Source organism: Cebus imitator, unplaced genomic scaffold, assembly GCF_001604975.1.
Source record: "Cebus imitator isolate Cc_AM_T3 unplaced genomic scaffold, Cebus_imitator-1.0 Scaffold254, whole genome shotgun sequence".
NCBI classification, from domain to species: domain Eukaryota; kingdom Metazoa; phylum Chordata; class Mammalia; order Primates; family Cebidae; genus Cebus; species Cebus imitator.
In genome coordinates, this window is record NW_016107569.1 from 341,750 (window position 1) to 362,839 (window position 21,090).

The 21,090-nt window shown below is 51.9% G+C and overlaps 1 protein-coding gene across 12 annotated transcripts in view; it reads left to right on the forward strand.

Moving 5' to 3' along the window:
* RAPGEF1 (Rap guanine nucleotide exchange factor 1) overlaps positions 1–21,090 on the forward strand; it is a 155,886-nt gene that overhangs the window by 113,754 nt on the left and 21,042 nt on the right. For 6 of the 12 annotated variants that reach the window (XM_017499023.1, XM_017499016.2, XM_017499021.2 and 3 more), the window contains 5 exons: positions 829–1,031; positions 3,563–3,721; positions 17,730–17,987; positions 18,791–18,883; positions 20,713–20,801. In XM_017499023.1, the coding sequence (XP_017354512.1) occupies positions 829–1,031; positions 3,563–3,721; positions 17,730–17,987; positions 18,791–18,883; positions 20,713–20,801 (802 nt within the window). The remainder of the gene's footprint in view (positions 1–828; positions 1,032–3,562; positions 3,722–17,729; positions 17,988–18,790; positions 18,884–20,712; positions 20,802–21,090) is intronic. The other 6 variants (XM_037728039.1, XM_017499033.2, XM_017499031.1 and 3 more) reach the window with 3 other exon arrangements.

The following is a 21,090-nucleotide window of genomic DNA, read 5'->3' on the forward strand; positions in this document are numbered from 1 at the left end:
AAAAAAAAAAAAAAAAAAAGGAAGTGTGGGACAAGCTCAGGGGGCTGTGAGCTGCCCTTTCAGTAGCAGCAGCTGACCGCAGGGGGAAGCATCTCTTCCTGTGCATCTTTTACAACCAAGTTCTGCTCAGTGCTTGTTGGAGCTAGTAAGAAATTCTTACATATTCTTTTAAATAAAAAAGGTGACTTTGAACCCTTTTCTACAGTGACACCACTTTCCCCTGGAGAGGGAGCATCAGAAAGATACCCCTGGAGAGAGAGTATTTCCTGTATACCTGGACCCTCAATGCAGCTCAGGGAAGAGATAAACTCCCTATCTCTGTGACTGTCTTCCTCAGCTCAGTGCCTGGCCTTCCTTGATTTGTTGACTAGTTTAGGTTTGCAGAGAAGCCTCTGGCTTTGTGCTTATTTGAAGACACAAAATTTAACACTGCAGACCTGCCACTTTTTCTGGGCATCTGAATGTCAGCTCCACCTGGCAGGTGCTCATGGCACTTGTGACCTGCCCTAAGGGGAAAGTGCCTGCTCAGGAGGTGGCTGAGACCTGCCGTCCCTGTGCCCACCATGTGCTCTCACTTGAGTCCGGAGGTCGCATTAGGGTTCCCCGTTGGTGTTGCACGTCTGCCAGTCTGGATGTGCCTCTTCTGTTAGCACAGCAGACAGAGTTTGATTTCACTGCCTGAGAAGTCCTCTGTGCGCCACCTATTCATCCCTCCCTGAAGTGCTTTCAGTGGAAAGCCCCCTAGCTGCTGTGGGAAGAATGTGGGGTCGGGGCCCCCTGCCGTGACAGCCCCCAGCCCTACTGCAGCTTTGTCCCTCGGTTTCACAGTGCTGGCCTACATGCAGCTGCTGGAGGACTACTCAGAGCCGCAGCCCTCCATGTTCTACCAGACGCCGCAGAACGAGCACATCTACCAGCAGAAGAACAAGCTCCTCATGGAGGTGTATGGCTTCAGCGACTCCTTCACTGGGGTGGACTCTGTGCAGGAGCTGGCCCCACCGCCTGCCCTCCCCCCCAAGCAGCGGCAGCTGGTAAGTGGCACCCTCCTTTGTGACCAGAGCTTCCGATCCTAGCAGATCTGTAGGAACCAGAATGACCCTCCTCAGGGGCAGGGTTAGCCCTCCTCGCAGCCGTGGCAGGGCCCTGGGTTTGGGTATGGAAGGCACTATCTCCCACGCAGATGCTTTCTTTTCCTCCTGAGATGCTCACCAGCAGCCCAGCTCCCACTCCGCCACCTCCCCACCCTGGGGTGCAGGGACCTTTCTTTTCCAGAGCAGCCCCACACAGCAGGGACAGGCTTGTACTCAGAGTGTTTGCTCTCTCTGCTGACAGTCTCTTGTATTTTTTATTTCTTCTTTGGCTTCAACATAGACCTCACAGAAAGGAGGGACTCAATCAAAGCACAGGGCATGGTCTGTGCATGGCCATCTGTGGACTTGATTGGCATAATGGGCCTAACTGTGTAGAGTGACTTACATCCCAGCCCTGGCCAGGGAGGGCCCAAGGAAAACAAGCGCCATTGAAGCAGAGGATGGCTTTAAACAGAGCCACTCTGTTCCAGACACATCACCTCCCTCTTCTAGAAAACACTCCTGTGCTGAGGACCCCCGTGCACGTAATGAAGCATGAGTCAGCACAGTAGGCAGGCTGTTCCGCCGCGGGCACCCTGTGAGGCTCTGGAACTGCCCAGGCACTGGGCAGTTGGGCAGATCAGGGATGCCTGTGGCTTCTCTCTTTGCTGCCGGTTAATGAATGTGGAGGGCCCTAGTCAGGTTTGAGAATCTGAGCCTCCTGTCCAGCCGTGCTCCCCAGGAAGAGTGTACCCCACAGGGAGCTCCAGGCTTGTTCAGAGCTCCCTGGACTCCTGTGCTCTTGTGCTGGCCAGTCTGGTGGGTTCTACCAGGAAGGAACTGGTGTGCACTGGGCGGTCTTTTATCCATTGTGAGAGGACATCAGGGACCATCTGATTTTTCTGGGAGGCAGCTGCAGACTGGAGGACAAATGTCCCTGGGTTACTCCGTATACCTGAGCCTTCCTACACTCAGTAGGCTCTGGCTGACCAAGCAAGCTGTTTGGTTTCCACTCAAAAACCAACTCAGCCCCTTCAGAGGTGGCCATGTCCAGTAGAGGAAAGGCCAGGCTTAGAGTTGGGAGTCTTGGATTCCAGTCCTGCCATTCATTAGCTGTGTCACACTTGATGCGTTCAGGGTCTCAGATCTTCACCTGCCCTGCCCACCCCACAGACACAATTGAGAATATGAATCTCACTTGCTCTGAAGATGTCTCAAAAAGGGTCTCCACCATGGAAACATAAATGCCTCATTTAGAGACCCCTTGCCTAAAATGTTTGGTTAAAACCGTTGCCAAGCGCCAGGACTGCTGGTGGCACATGCCTGTATTCTCAGCTACTTGGGAGACTGAGGCAGGAGGATCACTTGATCCCAGGAGTTCAAACCAGCCTGGACAACACAGCGAGACCCTATCTCAAAAAAAAAAAAAAAAACCATTGCTGAGCCAGATGTATTGAAAGTATTTTCAGCCCATTGCCCATCCTTGGGCATCTTCTGCATGCTGTGGAGTCCACAGGCTTCTGAATATGTGGGGAGACACCTGTGGTGAGTGCCTGGAATCAGAACCTATTCTACCACCCCTGCAGGGCAGTAGTGAGCTCAGCCCCGTAGGCCTGTTAGGAACACCTAACAGGTGTATTGAACACCTCCCCAGGTAAGCACCAGGGCTCTCATCTGGCTCTACATGGTCCTTGCCACAGCTCCTGGCATCCCCATTATAAATAAATTGAGGCTGACAGAGCCAGATAGCCTTAATCCAAGCCCGCAGCTGGAAACAAAAGACCTGGGAGCCATGCCCAGCCCTAACGGCAGCCCAGGCACATCACCTAACAGGCCCTGCCAGCTGCTGGTCACACCCTCTCTCAAATGCAGATGGAGGAAGCGTTATCCACACTTCACAGACAAAATTGGTGCTCATTATACACACCTGTTGGCCCACGTACAGTGTGGTGGGCAAGATTCCAGGTGCTTCACACATATCCCATTTCATGCTCCCAGTAGCCCCACACAGGAGGCGCCAGGGTTACCCCTGTTTTACAGATGGAAAACCTGAGGCACGGAGACCTTTAAGTAGTGCCCAAGGCTAAACAGAAATGGCAGGGTCCAGACTCAAGCCCAGGCAGCTGGAGCCCCATCTGGAGTTCTGAAGATGTGTGAATGGCACATGGATCCGCTCCCCACAGAGGAGCAGCTCAGAGTCCAGAGTCAGCCCAGGCCTGTGTGGCCCCAGCCCCTCACCTCCTCCTACCCAACCTGCTTCCAGTGGACACAATTTCAGGATATAGTGCACGGAAGTGAAGGAGGGTGCCCTTTCATGCAGATAGCCTTCGACAGCTGGTTTAGTCCCTAAACTGAGCCCAGAAGCCGTCCCTCTCCAGGACGTCCCTGCGCGGATGTGGAGAGCAGCCTCCATGGCCTTTCCCTGCACGTACCTGACTGTTCTCTGCTTCTCTCCCTCCTTCCCTGCCTTCTCTCTCCTCCCCTCTGTCCAGCAGGCCTCCTGTGCTGCTGCTTCCTTCTCCTCTGTCTCCTACTGTGTCCAGCAAACTAAAGTGGCCTTCACCCCCGAGGACGGCAGTGCCGCTCAGGGCCTCAGTGTGTCCGTCTCTAACTCCTTTCTCAGCCGGCATGGCAGCTTGCCTGTGCCCTCGGTGAGTCGCTTCCTGCTGTTCTTTACTTGGAAACGCGTGAACAGGGCCATTCCTTGGTCGCGTGTGCCCCAGCCATGTGTTCTGCTGTCCTTCTGCGGGTCCCTACATAGATGGGAAGGCTATAAATAGTTGGTCCTCTGGGGCCTTAAAGACCGTCAGACATGTCCAGGTGAGGCAAGGGTCGGCATGGGAAATGTGAGTGGCCACCGAGGGAGCATCACCAGTCTGGCATAAAGTGACAGAGACATTTTGGTCTCTTTATCCCAATCTCTCTTTGGGCCTTGGATTGGCCTGCTGTGTTCCAGGATTAAAAAGGAATAATTGCCAGGTGTGATGGCACTCACCTATGGTCCCCCCTCCTCAGGAGGCTGAGGCAGGAGGATTGCTTGAGCCCAGAAGTTCAGGTCCAGCCTGGGCAACATAGTGAAACCCTGTCTCAAAATAAATAAATAGAAAGATAGATTAGATGGGTATGGGTGGGTAGATAGATTAGATGGATGTGCAGATGTAGTAAGCCAGGTGAGGAGAGCAGGCTTCAGCAGGGCATGATGCTTTGACTTCTAGGGCTGCATTCGTTTTCTTTTGCTGCATAACAAACCACCCAAAACTTGGTAGTTTAATACAGTAGTGACCATTTGGTAGCAGGATGGTTGTCCTGCTGTGGTCCAGACCTGGCCAATTTTGGCTGAACTCACTGACATCCCTGGGACTTGAGCTGGGACAATTGGGCTGATTTGGCTGTGATCCATGTGGTCTGTCACCTCCATCAGGCTGGGCTTGTTCACATGGCAGTTGGCAGGAATCCCCCCAAAAAAAATCAAATGGAAGCATGCAAGGCCCCTTAGAGCCTGAGCTCAGAAGTGGTATGGTGCCTGTTCCATTGCAGGTGTGCAGTTAAGTGACAAGGCCAGCCCAGATTCAGGGAGCAGGGAAGCTGGTTCTACCTCTTGATGGTAGTTGCTGCTACGTCATGTTGCACAGGGACGTGGATCTAGGAAGGGAAGGGGGTGCAGGCATTTGTGTAAACAGTTTACTGCTGAAGCCTGGGGCCGCCGACCCTGAAGTAGGCACCGTCTTTCACTGGCATCTGCAAATGTCCAAGAACCTCAGTGGCCACCGTCCTCCCTTTCGTCTGTTAGAATGAAACTAAGCACAGGGGAAGGAACTCTAGAATGATTTCGAGTCCCACTTGAAGGACGTTTGGCCTTGGGTGGTACACTTCTCCCCCCATGGCCCCCGCCAAACCCGCTTCAGCATCTTCCCTTTGGGACTGGATTTTACCTGCCTCGTATTTTGTAATTGTGACAATTAAGTAAAATTATATGAAATGGCCAGATATGTAGTAATCTTAGAAAGCTTATTACTGTTCTTGATCTCATTACCTTAGTAATATGACTCCTGGAGCCTAGTCTTGTTCTGCTTCTAACTTTACACATGAGAGTTGGGCAAATGGCTTAACCTATTTGGCCTTTTCTCCCCCTCTGTAAATGATGACTTTGGACCGGGTGGCTTGTAAAGACTTATCCAGACTCAGGTTCCCAGTTTGGTTTTGTCTGGCTTCCATCTGTGCCCAGTCCACTGCGTACTGAGGCCTCACACCTTAGAGCCCCCAGCAGCCCTACTCATGCTGGGGTGGCAGCCTCCCCTCACCCTGCTCTGGCCACACAGAAGCCCCTGGTTTCCTCAGAGGCACCTCTGGCAAGCTCCTTTCACAAATCTTGAGAAACTTGGCCTTTGGACAATCCTAGCTCTTGACTGAGTTGGTTTTTGTTTTTGTTTTTTTTCCCCCTTAGAGTTTCTACAGTACCCCTTTTGAGCAGTTAGGGGTTAGAGGACTATGAATGAACTGGACTGTTTGCTACAAAATTAAATTTGAGAGCATTTTAATTAAGTTTGGTTATGAATACGTCATAGTTTTTATCCCTGGGACATACAAGAGTCTTAAGACATCTTATATCTGAAATACTGCATTCTTAGCAACAAGTCCACCAAGGAGCCCGAGGGGAGGACCTAATAAGGTGCTTTATGTCATTAAAAGGAACATGCCTCAGGAACCATTAGTAATGGCCAGGTGTTTGGGACATTCGACATCCAGTATGGTGAAACCTCAGAGAAGTGATTTAGTATAATGCTAACATGTTCTTCATCTATTCTTTGGTTAAATTCTAAGATGAACCCCAGACATAGGGCTTTGGATTACTATCAGAGCAGAAATTATTCCTGAATTTCTTCGTTCTATTGCTCTTGGGTCTGTGTCATTTGTCCAGCATGGAATTCTGAAGGAGCGCCCCTTGGAAACACAGCAGTTGTCAAATCTGAAGATACCTCATCTGGTCCTTGGCACAGTGGACAGTTATTTCTACTAAGAGATTCTAACCATTGGAAACCTCTTGCCAAAGGAATTTGTAGGGCATAAACCTGTGTTGAACAATTTAAATGGAAGTGGATACTGAGAAGTATTCTCATTCCCTCCTTCCTTGATCCCTGGAATGGGTTTAATTCAGCAAGCTCAGGACATCAACTTTTCCAGGTCAGGTTGCAAAGGCATGCAGTTGAGGAAGATGGCCCCAGCCAAACCAGGTCTGCAGGTCAGCAGGTGGAGGCAGACAGGCACGCAGCCTGCTGCAGAACCAGAGAACATTTGCACACATACATTTTAATTAATTTGGGGTCTGAGTACGTCATGGTTCTGTTGTTGTTGTTTTGGGGGGTTTTTTTGAGATGGAGTCTTGCTCTGTCGCCCAGACTATAGTTCAGTGGCGCCATCTCGGCTCACTGCAACACCCGCCTCCTGGGTTCAAGTGATTCTCCTGCCTCAGCCTCCAGAGTAGCAGGGATTACAGGCATGCACCCCCACACCCAGGTAATTTTTTATTTTTAGTAGAGACAGGGTTTCACCACGTTGGCCAGGCTAGTCTTGAACTCCTGACCTCAGGTGAGCTGCCCACCTCAGCCTCCCAAAGTGCTTGAATTACAGGTGTGAGCCACTGTGCCCAGCCACATCATGGTTTTTATCCATGGAATATACAGGAGTCTTAAGACATCTTGTATGTAAAATACAAGTTCACCCCATGTTAAGGCACACGTGAGAAATGACATGAGAGTTGTAGTCATAGAAACCTTGTGGTTGGTGGAGCAAGGACACGGTCATGGGGACTAGGGGTGGAGCTTGAGCTGTGGCTTGAAGGACAGTTGGGATTTTTTTAGGAGAGAAAGCAAATCAAAGATGTTCCAAGCAGAGGTACCTGCCAGAGGCATGGAGGCCAGGAAGTCCGGAGTCCATTCAGGGAGGTCATCTCAAATGTAAGCACTTAGAATAAGGTCATGAGAGGGATGATGACAGCCAGCCCTCCCCTGTCTCCCCAGAACCTCCACTCCAGGGAAAGCCAGCCCTCACCACCCACAGGCTCTGCCGGCCTTGAACTCTGCTGTTTCTTGGGCTTCTCTCTCATCAGCACCACACACGTGTTGGTCCCAGGGGGTCCCTCCTACCATCCCCTGCACAGGCTTCAGCCCAGTCTGCCTGGCCCTTCATTCATTGGAGGTGTTAGCTCCTGGTCCCGGGGCTCCCCTCTTGCCTGACTTAGGCCAGGAGCCCAGGAGACTTAAGACTCCAAGCCTTGACACATGGTCTCGGGGGCATTCAGACCACCTTGATAAAAGAAAGGTGTCAGGAAGAATATACTCATGACTGTGAGAAGGGAAAGATGTGGAGAGGTGGGTGCAGCCCTCACGGTGCCCCCAGGCTGTCTCTGCCGTCCTGATAGGGCCAGGCCCTGCGCTGCGCCTGCCTGCTGTCTGGGGGCGTGGCTCTGTGTCTGAGTGACGGCCTCACTATCCCTCCCGGAAGTAGCGGCGCAGTCTGTGCTTTCTCCCTGGACTGCTCTCCGGGCTCTTGCTCCCTCGGCTGCCTGCTGTATTCTCACGGTGGCCCTGCCTGGTGGCTGCCCATCTCCCTTCTCTGCCCCACTCCTTCCCATCTTCCACGGCTGACTGCCACGGCCCTCTTCTCTTCATGTCCCTTCTCTGGCTTGCATTTTCTCTGCTTCTGCACATCTTGAAAGTTTTAGATTAGGTTCCTATTCACGGTGCCCTTGAATGCAAGATATGCAGAATCTCTCAGTAACTAATAGGGCTGCCTGTGTCCTGCCAGTGCTGCAGGGCTGGCATTGGAAGAGACACCTTCCTCCGTTCCGCACACTACTTTCTTATATGTTCTTTTTTTGCTAACTCAGAGTTATGGGTACTTACTCTCACTAAGAGATCTATTTGGATGCTAGAAATCTGTTGAAATATTTCTTTACCATCTTGGCTTCTGGATAATTAAAACTGCTAGCAGACCCAAGTTGTGCGTAGAAGTTATATTGAAATGCCTATAATAACTGTCATCTGTTTTTTTTTTAAATTTAAAAAAAAAAAAAAAAACTTCAGGCTAAAAGAGTCAAGTGTATATCATCTTGAGGACTTTTTTTTTTAAAGGGTCTGCAGAGCAGCTGGCATCCCATTCTAGGCAAAATAGTCGTTTTCTGAGATGGGCCCAGGTTTCTGTGCATCAGCACATGTGCTCTCAACAGAAGGCCTGAGCTTCATGCAGACGCCTGGTCCCGGTGCCACAGCATCCCCTCACCGGGAAGTGCCAGGCCAAGCTCCTCAGGACCCGTGGCAGCCTCCTTCACTCTGCCTGTGCATCTGCCTCTGACTCGCTCGCCCTTGCTCTCTGCCCCCCACCGCCAGCCTCCTAGCCACAAACTGTCCCCGAGGATGAGCCATCACAGAGACCCTGGGCATGCTGATGGGCCTAAAGGCCAAACAGGAAAGAGGAGGAATGGAGAGAGGAGAGAGAAGGGAGGAGAGGAGGAAGAAAATGGAGTGGCCCATGGGAGGGAAGTGGAAGACAGACCCATGGGGCTCTCGGCACCTATTGGAAAAAATAAGTTTCTGCCATCCTGGCCTTTGTCCCTTGGTCCTCCCTGATGCAATCTTGTCTTACTGGCTTCTTGTCCTGGTCAGAGCTAGATCACACTGAGAGAAAAAGAGCAGAGAGCATCTGCAGCAGAACCCGGTAGCCAGGGGCAGGAGAGGTGTTTCTCAAGGCTGCCCCTCCCTGGGGGGTGTTGGTACACAGGCTGGTCTGACCCTTCCCCCACTTACAAAGCCTCCATGAGGCCTCTTCCTCCCACTGGTGCATGTTCCTCCGTGACCTGGCATAGCCCAGTATTATGTGAGTACTTCAGGCTATTTCACACTGCTGGCTCCTAGACTCTTCTCCATTCTTGGGGGTTTAGCAGCACAGTATAGTCTACATGTCTGTACCCTTAGGAGTGTGGTTTACCACTCCTTGCCCTTAGGGGTGTAGTCTACGGTCCATGTCCCTAGGGGTATAGTCTACCAGTCCTTGCCCTTAGGGGTATAGCCTACCAGTCCATGCCCTTAGGGGTGTGGTTTACCAGTCCATGATCTTAGGAGTGCAGTCTACCAGTCCATGCCCTTAGGGGTCTATTCTACAGCCTGCACCCTTAGGGGTACAGTCTAACAGTCCATGCCCTTAGGGGTGTAGTCTCCCAGTATGTACCCTTAGGGGTAGCATCTACCAGTCCGTGCCCTTAGGGGAGAGTCTACAAGTTCATACCCTTGGAGGCAGAATCTGCAAGTCCAAGGCAGTCTCCACAGATCTCCAGCTGTTTGCATGTAGGCTTCTCTCCTCACCAGACCCAGGGCTCCCTGAGGTCAGAAATTAGTCCCCATGCCTGGCACCTTGCAGACAGGCAGTCGGTGCTCATTCACTCTTGTCCTGCCCCTCTTCTTCCCATCCCAGCATGTCCTGCTGATACCACACAGGGCATTAGCCTTGGGCAGCCCGTGGCCACCCGCTTCCTCCCCACCCCCGTGTCTCACCTGGATGGCCACTGTGGCTCCTGACTGGTCTTCCTGCCTCTGCTTCTCAACCCTCCCCGCTTCTCAACCCTGCAGCCAGACTGAAAGTGTCACCACATCCCTGCAGCACCAGGGCCAGCTTCCCTGGCTCTTCTGAGGCCCTGGCACTGCTCCTCCCTACCCTGCCACAAGCCTGTCCCCCGCATACCTCCACTGCCTTCCCTCGTCCCCTCCCCACATATGAGTTTCTCCCACTTGCACACCCTCTTCCTCACCCTGTTTTCTCCTTACTTGCTGTATGAACCTAAGCCCACCACCCCGCCCCAATGCCTTGGGCCTCCCTTTCCTCATCTGCGCAATGGGAGCTCCAGGTTGTCATAAGGACGAAAAACACACGTGATGGAGTATGTGACGCACAGCCAGCATCTCATGAAAAGGGAGGTCTTAGCATCTGATCTGTCACCACATGGGGGAGGCCACTGCTTTCCTGTGTACTGCCGCGGTGTCTTCTCAGGATTACACTTCCTCTGAGGGCAGGGGCTGGGCTGTGAACTCGCAGCTGTGGGGCAGCCTGGCCTCTGGTGCCCATGTAACAGATGCATTAGTCCCACGCTCTGACTGAGAATCCATTTTCTTCCTCATTTTTCTTCTCTACTGACCTGAGGCTCTGGCTGCTGTGTCTGACTTGAGAGTTTCTCAGGTAGTTCCTGTCTGCAGCGCCCCTAAAACAGTTTGGCTCCCGCAGTGCGTTCCCCCTGTGCTTTTCCACCCTTCCTGAAAGACCCAGTGCTGCTCTGAAGTGTGAAGGCTGGATTAGATCCCACTCAGCGTGACCCGGTCTTGTGGAAGGAGGTACATGAAGACCAGAGCCCTTTTCAGGTCCCTGTGACCCTCAGGGGATAATGTAGAGCCACCTGTAGAGAAAGGCCCAGCTCTGGGGGAGACGGGGTTACCTCCTGAGCCCAGGAGCAAGCCTGCCTTGCCTTACTATGGGCAGCAGGGAGTGTGCCCATCTCAAGAGCAGGAATGGTCACAGCCCTGCACAGCAGGAAGAGAGCCTAACAGTGCCTCACATTGGAGGCTTTCAAACACAACCACTCTGATGCAGCTGTTTCCACCCCCTGGTTCTAGACTTGGAGAATCTTTGTTGTTTACAGCCTAGCATTTTGGCTGGTCACTGCCCCCGGACCAGCTTCAGGCACATTAGTGTCACTGTAGCACCTGGCCATGGCTGTACTTCTGACTCCATCTGTGACTGTCAAACTGTCAGGTACCAAAAGGACCCCCATTCCTTGTGAAGGTTGTACGCTGACACGTACCCCAAGGCCCAGTTCCACGTCCAGCGCCTCTTGCCTTTACTTCCACGTCGGGCCGCTGTCTCCCTGTTGAGGGCCTTCCTTACCATTCTGTGATCGAATGGTTCTAGAGATGGAGAAGCCAGGAGAGAAAAGCTGAGCCATTTGTTCCAAGTTAAGCTAGAGCCAGCGTGGAAATCCAGATCCCCATGATGAAAAATATAGTGTTTAACATTTTTGAACTGCCTAATTACCAAATAAATTTTGAGACCCCATAAGGCTCAGTCAAAAGAAAAGTGAGTAGGCTGGACGTCGAGAGGCGTGTATTTGTCCTTCATGTTCTGACATGTTACAAAGTGTAGCTACAGGCTCTAAATAGAGTTCTAAGAATAAGTGTAAATTAGAGCCCCTGTCAGGCTGTTGAAATGCAAACTGAGTAAAAATAGTTGTCAGACTTCTAGAACTGAATTGGAATCGTTTTTCAATCTGTACTAAATCTTTCTATAAAGGTTGATGCTATTCAGATCAACACTTAGTGAATTACAGAGCATCCTAGAATATATTGGAGGTTTTTGCAAGAGTGTAATTTGCCATGAGGCCATTGGCCAAAACGTAGTATTTTCAAGGGAGATAATTGTGATTCAGATTGCAAAAGTATGTCACGTGAGAAGGAACGTAATAAGGAACTTTTACATTCACCCGTTTTCTCCCAAGCAACACATTTTTGTTCTTTTACATCCATGTTTTCTTAGGATAAGCAAGTGGTTTTAAAAAGTAAATTCCACTAAGAAGTTTATTTGAAAAGGAAGAAGATATTTTTTGGACCCAACATAAGGCTAATGTGGCCCTTCTTTGATGAGAAGAATGCCATTTTATCATTCACACAGTGTGACCCACAGCACCGCCTCCTTACCAGGACCAAAGACAAGACAGCCTGTGGCAGATCTCAGTTCAGGTGCTGTGGCATTGGCCTCAGAACCTACCACTTGGCTTTGGAGCTCATCTTTTGATACTATGTAAAGTATAGTTATTGTTCTAAATTAATACAAGGTCATCAAAGAAGAGGAGTTGCCCCTGGGCCTGAGGTGGACCCTACCAAAGGAAGGTAGACCCTGCTATCAACCAGTAGTTAATTGGGACCATAAGGAAAGAGAAGACACAGCCAGAAGTCTCCCTAACAGTCTGCCAAATGGAGTCACAAGGAGTGTCACCCAGCACCTTTCCTGGTTCCCGAGGGTGTCCTGGGAGAGGTCATACCTCATCTCTGTAAGAATCAAATCAGATGAGCTTTTCTCCCCAGGCAGTCATGTGGGTGTCGTCAGCGGTGAAAAGCTCAACTTCATTCCAGAAGAGATAAATTAGGCCCCCACACTGTGGGGCTCACAGTCCCTGGTTGAAGGACGTGTGCTCTGAGCCCAGCACCAGTGCTGAGCTGTGGCTCCTGTTGGTTCTCCACTGGGGAAGGAAGCCCAGACCACACTAGAAAAGCAGCTTCCCCTGAATGTGTTTTCTCACAAATGAGGGATAAAAATTTAAGCCTGCAAACCAGCTGTCCAATAGCTTATCTGTTTTGCTAAGTAGCATCCAAAAATTCTGAAGTCATAAGCCTTGCTTGGGCCAAGATTATGCAGTAATGACCAATTTCTGGCAACTTCTTTTCTTCCCAAACACTTCACCATGCCAGTGACTCCATTCATTTACATGATCACATTTCCCTGTAACTGGTGGAGCTGACAGCTCTCCAGGGCCTAGAGCTCAAGTCACCATGGAACAGCGATTCTGATCAAGGTCCCTCGGCCTGTGTCCCTAACCCTCAGCTGCTGATGAGCAGACGGCCTCCTCTGGCACGCAGTCTTCCTGATCAGAGGAATGAAGTGGAGTGGCTGTTATATTGAGGACTCAGAGTTGTTTGTTTAAAGATCTACTTTCCTGCTGGGCACAGTGGCTCACGCCTGTAATCACAGCACTTTGGGAGGTGGATCACTTGAGCCCAGGAGTTCGAGACCAGCCTGAGTGACACAGCAAGACCCCACCTCTACAAAATCAAAAACATTAGTTGGACCTGGTGATATGTGCCTGTAGTTCCCCCCATCTAAGAGGCTGAGGCAAGAGAATCAGTTGAGCCCAGGAGGCCGAGGCTACAGTGACGCATGACTGCACCACTGCTCTCCAACTAGGTGACAGAGCGAGACCCTGTCTCAAAAAAAAAAAGGAAAAAAAAAAGATGTTTCCTGCTTTCTTGCCAAGGCAACACAGGGCCCATCCCCAGTCCTTTTTCCATGCCAGGACTATAAAAGAGAAGGTGTCACTGAAAACTGGTGCCTTTTCTAAGTATTTTACTTCTGAGAAAAAAAACTAATGCCTGGCCAGCTTCAAGCAGATTTGCCTTTTAATGAACTGACCACACGCTCATAGATGATGTCATAGCCTCCCACATCATTTGGACTCTGGGGCCTGGTGGCATTCAGGGGTATGTTTCCAAAGCAGCTGGTTGCTGATTCCACCTTTCCCCTGCCTGTCCTACAGCACTCTGGCCCATGTGCCTCTCTCTGCATCCTGGCCTGTGTATCAAGTCTCGGCTCATTGGGCTTTGCATTCCTGGCATCACAAAGCACTCAGCTAAGGAACTCTGAGCAGAATTGGTGAGGCTTTACCCTGCAGAGCTGTGGGATTGCATGGCTAGGGCCTGTCTCATGTCCAGGATACACCTCAGTATCTCGGAAAACATGAACTGGCTGTGATATCAGCCATCCCCACGCCACCTCTTGCTAGCTGTGTTATTAGGCACGTGGTCTCCCCGCCCAGCCCCAGTATTTTCATCAGTAATAAGCCTCGTAAGGCACTATGTGTAGGTGAGTTGATATGATCCATGCCCAGCAAGAAGGATACAGTAGGAGTAGTAGTTCTCGTCCTCATGAGCCAGTCCCTGCTGTGTTCTGACTCACTGGGCTGACACTGGGGGGTAGGCACTCCCTCTCCTAACTGGCACCCCTGGATTTTCTGCAGAAGTTTGCAAGTCTCAGACAGGCAGCCATTCCTGTTCTAAAATCCTCAGCCCAAACAGTCTTATTCTGGCTATAAATGAAAGTTCCTACTGCACAGAGAGCAGCAGCTCGTCAGAAGCAAAGCCGGGCACGAGCCAGATCCTAAAATAAACTCCAGGCTGTGGTGAGGCGGTGTTTCTGTGGAATGGCCCGCCCTGCCTTTCTCCTTGCCCTGTGGGTAAGTGTGATCATAAAGTGCTGGAAGTATTCCTCTGGGGAATCGGTAGAGACCAGGCCTGTTGAAAATGGTGTGACATGAGCCCTGATGCAGCTCTTGGCATCCGCAGAGCCCAGGGGGCACAGCAAGGGCTTCATGGTGATCAGAAGGCTTTCCCTGTGTCTCCCTGCCCCATGAAGGTACCTTTCCAGTTTGGCTCTTGTCCCAGCATGACTGCATAGCTTGAATACCAGAGCATGAGCTCAGAGCTGCAGAGGGAGGGCCAGGGCAGGCCAGGCCAGGCCCCTTTGTCCAAGAGAGGCTGACTCTCCATCTTTTCTCCTTAGTATCTGCCCCCTCCTTGGGAGTTCATACCCCTGGTGGTTTCCCTGAGCCTCCCTCCCCAGTACCTAGACCTTAACCCATGCAGTGGGTGAAGTTTGTCTCTTACCTGTCCACACTCAAAACTGAGACACTGCAGTGGGTTGGGCAATATTCTAGGAAACTTAATTAATAATCCAGTGCCTAGAATATGCCTACTAAATGCCCCAGCTCTGTTATTTAGAGAGTTCCTGGATTGTTTATAGGGCAGGAAAGGAGAACTGATGCTGCCCAAGAGGTTGCCCACACCAGCACCGTGTGGAGGATTTGCATGTAGTGCTCAGCGTCTCACAGAAACCTTATGGAGAGGGGCTGTTGTTTTCATCCCCGTTTTAAAGATGAAGAGCCTGAGCTGAGGCTTAAGAACTTCAGTGGCTTGTACTAGGGTGCACAGGCAGAGATGCCGTGGGAGGCACCTGGAGAGCGTGCCCTCAGCAGCTACCCTGTGCCGTCTCCTGGAAGAGGCACCATGCTGTGGGAGTCTGCCTCTGACCTTGTTGAATTAAAACCTGCTAGCAACACCATGTGATCAGTTGGGAGGACGCTTCTCCAGCTTGGTACGCTTTGTGATGACACAGAAGCCATTTGTGTATGTGTAAATCAGATGCTCAGTTATTGCAGGGCATGTGGAAGCACAAAGTGACTTTACATGGGGGCACTGATGAGGATATGTCAAGACTTCAGAAGGAGTTGGCGCTGAGCATGCGTCTTAAACTAGGCGGTAGCAAGGCAAGGTGAGAGGGCTCTGTTGAGCAAATCTCCCAGCAGCGTCTGGACATTGGGAACAAACATCTGGCAGATCTGAGAATTTGGGCTTCTGCAAAAGATTGAGCCACTCCCCGAAACAGTCACGCAAGGGTTCCCTGAGGGCAGCCCCCCAGCAGCACGCCGTCCCAGCCCTCAGCCAGGGCATCCTGCTCACTGTCCTCTGTGGACCTTCCCAGCCATCAAGGGAGCCTTGCTATGTCCAAGCATCCTCCAGAGATGCAATGGAGAACCCAGAAAGCCAAGCCCTTCACCCCAGTGCCATCCCAGGAAGGCCCAGAGTGAGCTCCCAAGCATGCAGCGTCATACTGGGTAATTGGTGTGAACCGTTGAAGTGTTGCATAGAGCTTGCTGTGAGGGCTAAGGTGAGGGCGGCAAGCCAGGGTGTCGAGCAGGATGTCTGCCCCCCGAGCTTCTCCTAAAGAAGGATATGAAGGGAACTTCACTTGTGGCAGGTACCCGAGTGTTCAGTGCTGGTCACATGTATGGTACTTCCACTGATTCATTCAGCCGTGGTCGAGGGTTGGCCTTGACTTTGTAGGTTAGGTGGGGTAAGCCGTTGTGTAAGTGGTAGTGAGTGCTTAGGGAAGATGTCATGGATCTGGTGTGAGATCCAGCAGCCACTGGAGCTCATAGGAGAGGAGGGAGGAGCTTGAAACTGGTCAGTGCAGCCAGGAAGGGCCACGGCTGTACATACAGGTGGAAACGAGAGGGTTGCGTGTCCCTCGAGTTGTAGTAGCTCTTTGTACAGGTTAAAGGGTAGCTTTGCCCAGCTGCTTAAGGGCCAGACGTGGTGACTTATGCCTGTAATCCCAGCGCTTTGAGAAGCTGAGGCAGATCACTTGAGCTCAGGAGTTTAAGACAAGCCTGGGCAACATAGCAAGACCCTGTTTCTACCCAAAAAAAAAAAAAATTGCCAGGTGTGGTGGCATACACCTGTGGTCCCGTGTACTCAGGAGCCTGAGGTGGAAGGATTGCTTAAGCCCAGGAAGTCGAGGCTGCAGTGAATTGTGATCACACTACCATACTCAAGCCTGGGTGACAGAGTGAAACCCTGTGTTAAAAGAGAACAAAAAGCTACTTAAGGATGAATGGCTTTGACCCCTTGTTAGTTTAAAACTCTATTTTTCTTCCTTTTTCCTCTTTTCCATGGGTTCTGAAAATCTCCTGCCACAGCAAACACAGAATGTTTGAGTGAGTGGCATGCACATTTGTGTTGGGCTTGACTTTCCTCATGTCCCAGTCCCTGTAGTGGGCCGGTGAGCCCAGCAAGGTCTTTGTTTTGTTTAATTTTGTGACTCATTCATTCACCCATATCTGCAAGGACTCTGGACGTGGCCGCCCGCACTGTGCTCTGCCGGCTCCCCTTGATGGTAGCAGCATGGTGGCAGGCCTTTGTAGGACACAATGACGTCACCTCATTAGGTTCTCTCCATGTGGTGGTGGCTAACCAGCAGGCCTAGAGCTCCTCTGTCCCTCCTTCAGCAGCCGAGCACCAGCCTGGGGTGCTCACTGGACCTCAGAAGCCATGGGCATTTGCTGTCACTTCTCAGGACAGTGTCCAGCTTTCCTCTCTGATGAGAATTTGGGGGAGCATAGCCTTGTGGCTACAAGGTGGTATCAAAGGTGTTGTAAGATCACATTTGTTTTTGTTGTATTTTGTTTATTTGAGACAGGGCCTTGCTTTGTCACCCAGGCTGGAGTACAGTGAGTCAAGCTCAAGCTCTCCTCCCATCTCAGCCTCCTGAGCAGCTGGAACTACAGGCACTTGCCACCCCCAGCTCCTTTCTGTATTTTTTGTAGAGATGGTTTTGCCATGTTGCCAGGCTGGTCTCAAACTCCTGAGCTCAAGCCATCCACCCGCCTCGGCCTCCCAAAGTGCTGTGACTACAGGTGCGAGCCACCGTGCCCAGCCTACTTCATTTGCTTAAAAAAAAGAAAAAAGATTGGGTCGGAGAGAAAGAGACTCAGACATCGTTAGCATGTAGGTAGTGCAGTTTTCAACCATGCCTAGGGTTCGTGCCCCTCCTTTCCAAAAGCATTCAAGGTAGATTTCAATGTTTAAAGGTTGTAGTGTTTGACTGTGAAGGAATAAAACCTGAACATTCATCCAAAAGATTCAAAATGAGTAATTACAGTGACGTCGAATTTAGCCATGAAGCTCCTGAGCGGGCAATTCAGCGATGGGCCGCGCAGGCTTTATTTTCTGCCCCAGCGAAGCATGTGGCCCCTCAAGCCATTCTCTGTGTCGTGCTGTTTAGACAGCGCTGTTCACTCTCCAGTCTCAGGGCCCTTCTCAAGGAAGGAGGTGCTGGGTGTGGGTACCACAGCGGCCCGAGGACCCAGGGTTGCTTGGTGTGATTGGTGGCTCCTGTTAGAGTTACTGCAAATGGCCTGTCACTGCTCAGCTACTGCCAATCTAACTACTTTTTCTCTTTTCTGTTTTCTTCCTGTATTCTCGTTTTTGTTTGTTCTCCACCTGGATTCTGTAGTATAAGTCTGTGTTTAGGTCCTACTCCCAGGATTTCGTGCCTCACCACCAAGCTTCCGTTCCGCCTTTCCTTCCACCTACCTCCTCTTCCTCTCCACATTTCCCACCTGTCCACCAGTCCCAGAGCTCTGACTTAGCCGTGCCAACCATAGCCGGTCCACCTCCCAGCACCGTGGACGGGCCTCTCTCGGCTTCTCAGGAGAGCAGCTTTCATGGGAATACTGTCTGCCTTTCTTCCGAAACCTCTTTCCCTGACTCGGTGAGAACTCGGCGCGCGCGCGCACACACACACACACACACACACACCTGCACATGGGGCTACACGTTTTTTAAAAAGCGGTTTCACTGTTCCTGAAAGACACTGCCTCCCCTTCACTAGCAGTCAGGGGTGCCGCCGGCACATGCCTGCTGGCAGCATGGCTGGACTGACAGCTACTGAGGATCACAAGGTGCAATCGTAGCCTCTCTGTTTCCAGAACACAAGGAATCTTCTCTACAAAGTTTCATGAAACCAGGAATCTGATTTTCCACAAATGGATTAGTGGCCATTTAGAGAGGACGTTCTCAGATGCATAAGATACAAAATGCTCCTAGCTTTCCCTTTAATTGTCTGTTTTTAGGGAAAGGTACAAACCCCTTTGTGAGTGTGGAGGTGACAGATTCGGGGCAAGTGTCTGTTGGGTTGCACGTGGTGCCGATGACAGAAGCCTGGTTTCCAGCCAGTTAAAGTGCCCGTAGCGCTTCATCTAACTCGGAGAAATGCTGCCCTGCAGATTGGAGCGGACACACGAATGGGGCAAAGGAAGTACGGGCAGCGGGACCCCTGGATCTCCACTGCCACGGGGCCATCTCTCCAGGATTGTTTGGCCCCAGACACCATTGGAGAAGCAGCAGTAGGAGACTCAGGTCCCTTCTAGCGCAAAGGCGAGAGCTGGCCAAAGCAGCTTTGCTGTCTGTGCCTGGGGAGAGCAGAGTGCAGGCTGTGGCGTTCCCCTGGCCACCTGTGAGGGCCGGCTGGAGGGCCTGGCCCATGTGTCTTTCCTCTCATCCTGTCTCCCCCAGAGTGAAAACGCCAGTGAGGAAGCTGGTGAGGGTGAATATGTCAATCTGTATTCCTCTGGCCAGAGCAGCGAGGAGCTGGCTCCCCCTCGAGGAGTAAGTAACCTCGGGCAGCCTCCTTCCTGCATGTGGCCTGGCCTGGCCTGGCCTGGCGGGGCTTGGGCCCTGCCCTCCCGAGGCTGCTTCCCCCGCACCTGCTTCCATTGGGCTACGCCCCCTCCTGGTTGCCAGCAGACTGGGCTCCCACAGGCTGGTGGGAGCCAGCTCAGCCCTTGGGAGAGGACGTGGCTTCCAGGTGGAGGTCTGTCCTTTGATCCTGCTTCAGTGCGTGTGGCACTCATCAGAGCGTGGTCAGATGCGTCTTCTAGAAATCCTGGGAGCAGCATGGTGCGGGCCCCAGCTGTGATTCTGGTTGCTTTCTCTGGGGTTCCTTCCTCCCTCATCTTCTGGTGTTGGCTTCATTTTCTATCTCTCATATAGAGGGAGGGACTCTTCTCCCCATGGGACCTTTCAGACCCTCATCTCCCTCCTCCCCAGCATGTCCCATCGCTCTAACGCTAACTGCTTCCAAGGAAGCGGGATGAGTCTGGCCCATAGTCCCTGTCATGGCTATGCACACCCCCTCCTGAGGGAGCCTCAAGGTACCCGACGTCAGCACACTCGTGACGCTACTGCCCTAGCTCCCAGTCGTCGAGGTACAGCAGTTCTATTGAGCAATCCACTCTCCAAGTTTTGCTTCAGCCAAACATGAGCAAGTTCAAAAGCTTCAGAAATTGCTCTCCTCACGAGTTCAAGTGGGGCAAGTTCCTTGAAGGGAGGCCCATGAGGGCTGGGAGATTCCCAGTGACCCACCAAGGCCAGGCTCTGCCCGTGAAGAGCTTGGTCACACCCGCTAAGGTGATTCTCTCAGCAGGGTCCCTACAGGGGTTCAGAGGCCCACACAGAGCAAGCCCTGTTTCAGGCATTAGTAAATTGTAGAACATTGAGGAGTGTTCACTCCAGTGGGATTTGCCCCTTGTCCATGGGGGCTGTCCCCTTTGCTGACCTGTGCCTCTGGCACCACCCAGCTCAGCTTCCCCATGGTGAGTCCATTTCCAAGGAGAGGCTGGCTTTGCACAGCTCTCTCCCTCCACCCGTGATGCTGCCAGGGCTCACTGGCTCCTCACCTCAATCTTTCTGTATTTGTGCTACCCCAATTCACCATCAGGCCTCGACAGCAGACCAAGGATGCTGGAGGGCCATGTTGTCACTGAGCAGGACCAGCCCAGGGACTCAGGAGGAAGCGAGTCTGCTGGGGGAAGAGGAGACTGGCATCCCTGGGCCTGAGCAGCTGGCCTTGGGGTACTGAACCCGGTCGACTACTGCAGCCATGAGGACTTATTTAACTTTCAATTGGCAGTTTGGTTCATGACAGCCGGGCCTAGTGGTTAAGAGCACAGGCTTTGCAGGTAGATAGCCCTGGGGTCCAATCCAAGCTCTGCTGTTGACGAGCTGTGTGGTCTTGGGCAGGGTCCTTGGCTTCTGGCCTCTGTGTCTGTGCATGGAGCGGGAATGATGGTGTTAGCTCACCGACGAAGTCAAACAAGGAGAAGCAGACAGAGCCTTGAGCCCAGCGCCTGGCTGTGCTTGTGTGGAGTGGCTATGGTGACAGTCCTCTTTGAGGAGGTGGTTAAGGTGGCTTTGCCTAGGTTGGCAGCTAACAGATGTTCCAAATAGTGGCACCTTTCACTCTCTACAAAGGCCAGATGCTAGTCTCAAGGGCTTGTTTCCTGTGGTTAACGGCATTCATCGTTAATTCGTTCGCATCTCAGATTGCTCCATAGGAACTTGCACTCCACAGCCACTTGCAGGCAGGAATGCTGGGAAGACAGAGCAGCTCCGCAGCGGGCCCCTGTCCAGAACTCAACACCCACTCCTCTTTCCAGGAACCACCGGCTGGGAAAGATGGACATCCCAGAGATCCCACGGCGGTCGGCAGCGTCCCTGGGAAGGATAGCAGAGACGGCTGTGAGAGGTAGGAAGTGGGCCCAGAGGAGCTTGGTCCCCTAAGAGCAGCACGTCCACTCAGTGAGGCCTGCCTGAGTGGCCCCTCCCAGCTGGCCCCTTAGGCCTGAGGCTGTGTTTCAAGTTGAAACTCTTTCTTCCTTCTCTTGTTCCCTTTTTTTGTTCTTTAGAGACAGAGTATTGATCAATCACCCAGGCTGGAGTGCAGTGGCACAGTCACAGCTCACTATAACCTTGAAACTCCTGGGCTCAAGCGATCCTCCCATCTCAGCCTCCCAGGTAGCTGGGACTACAGGCAT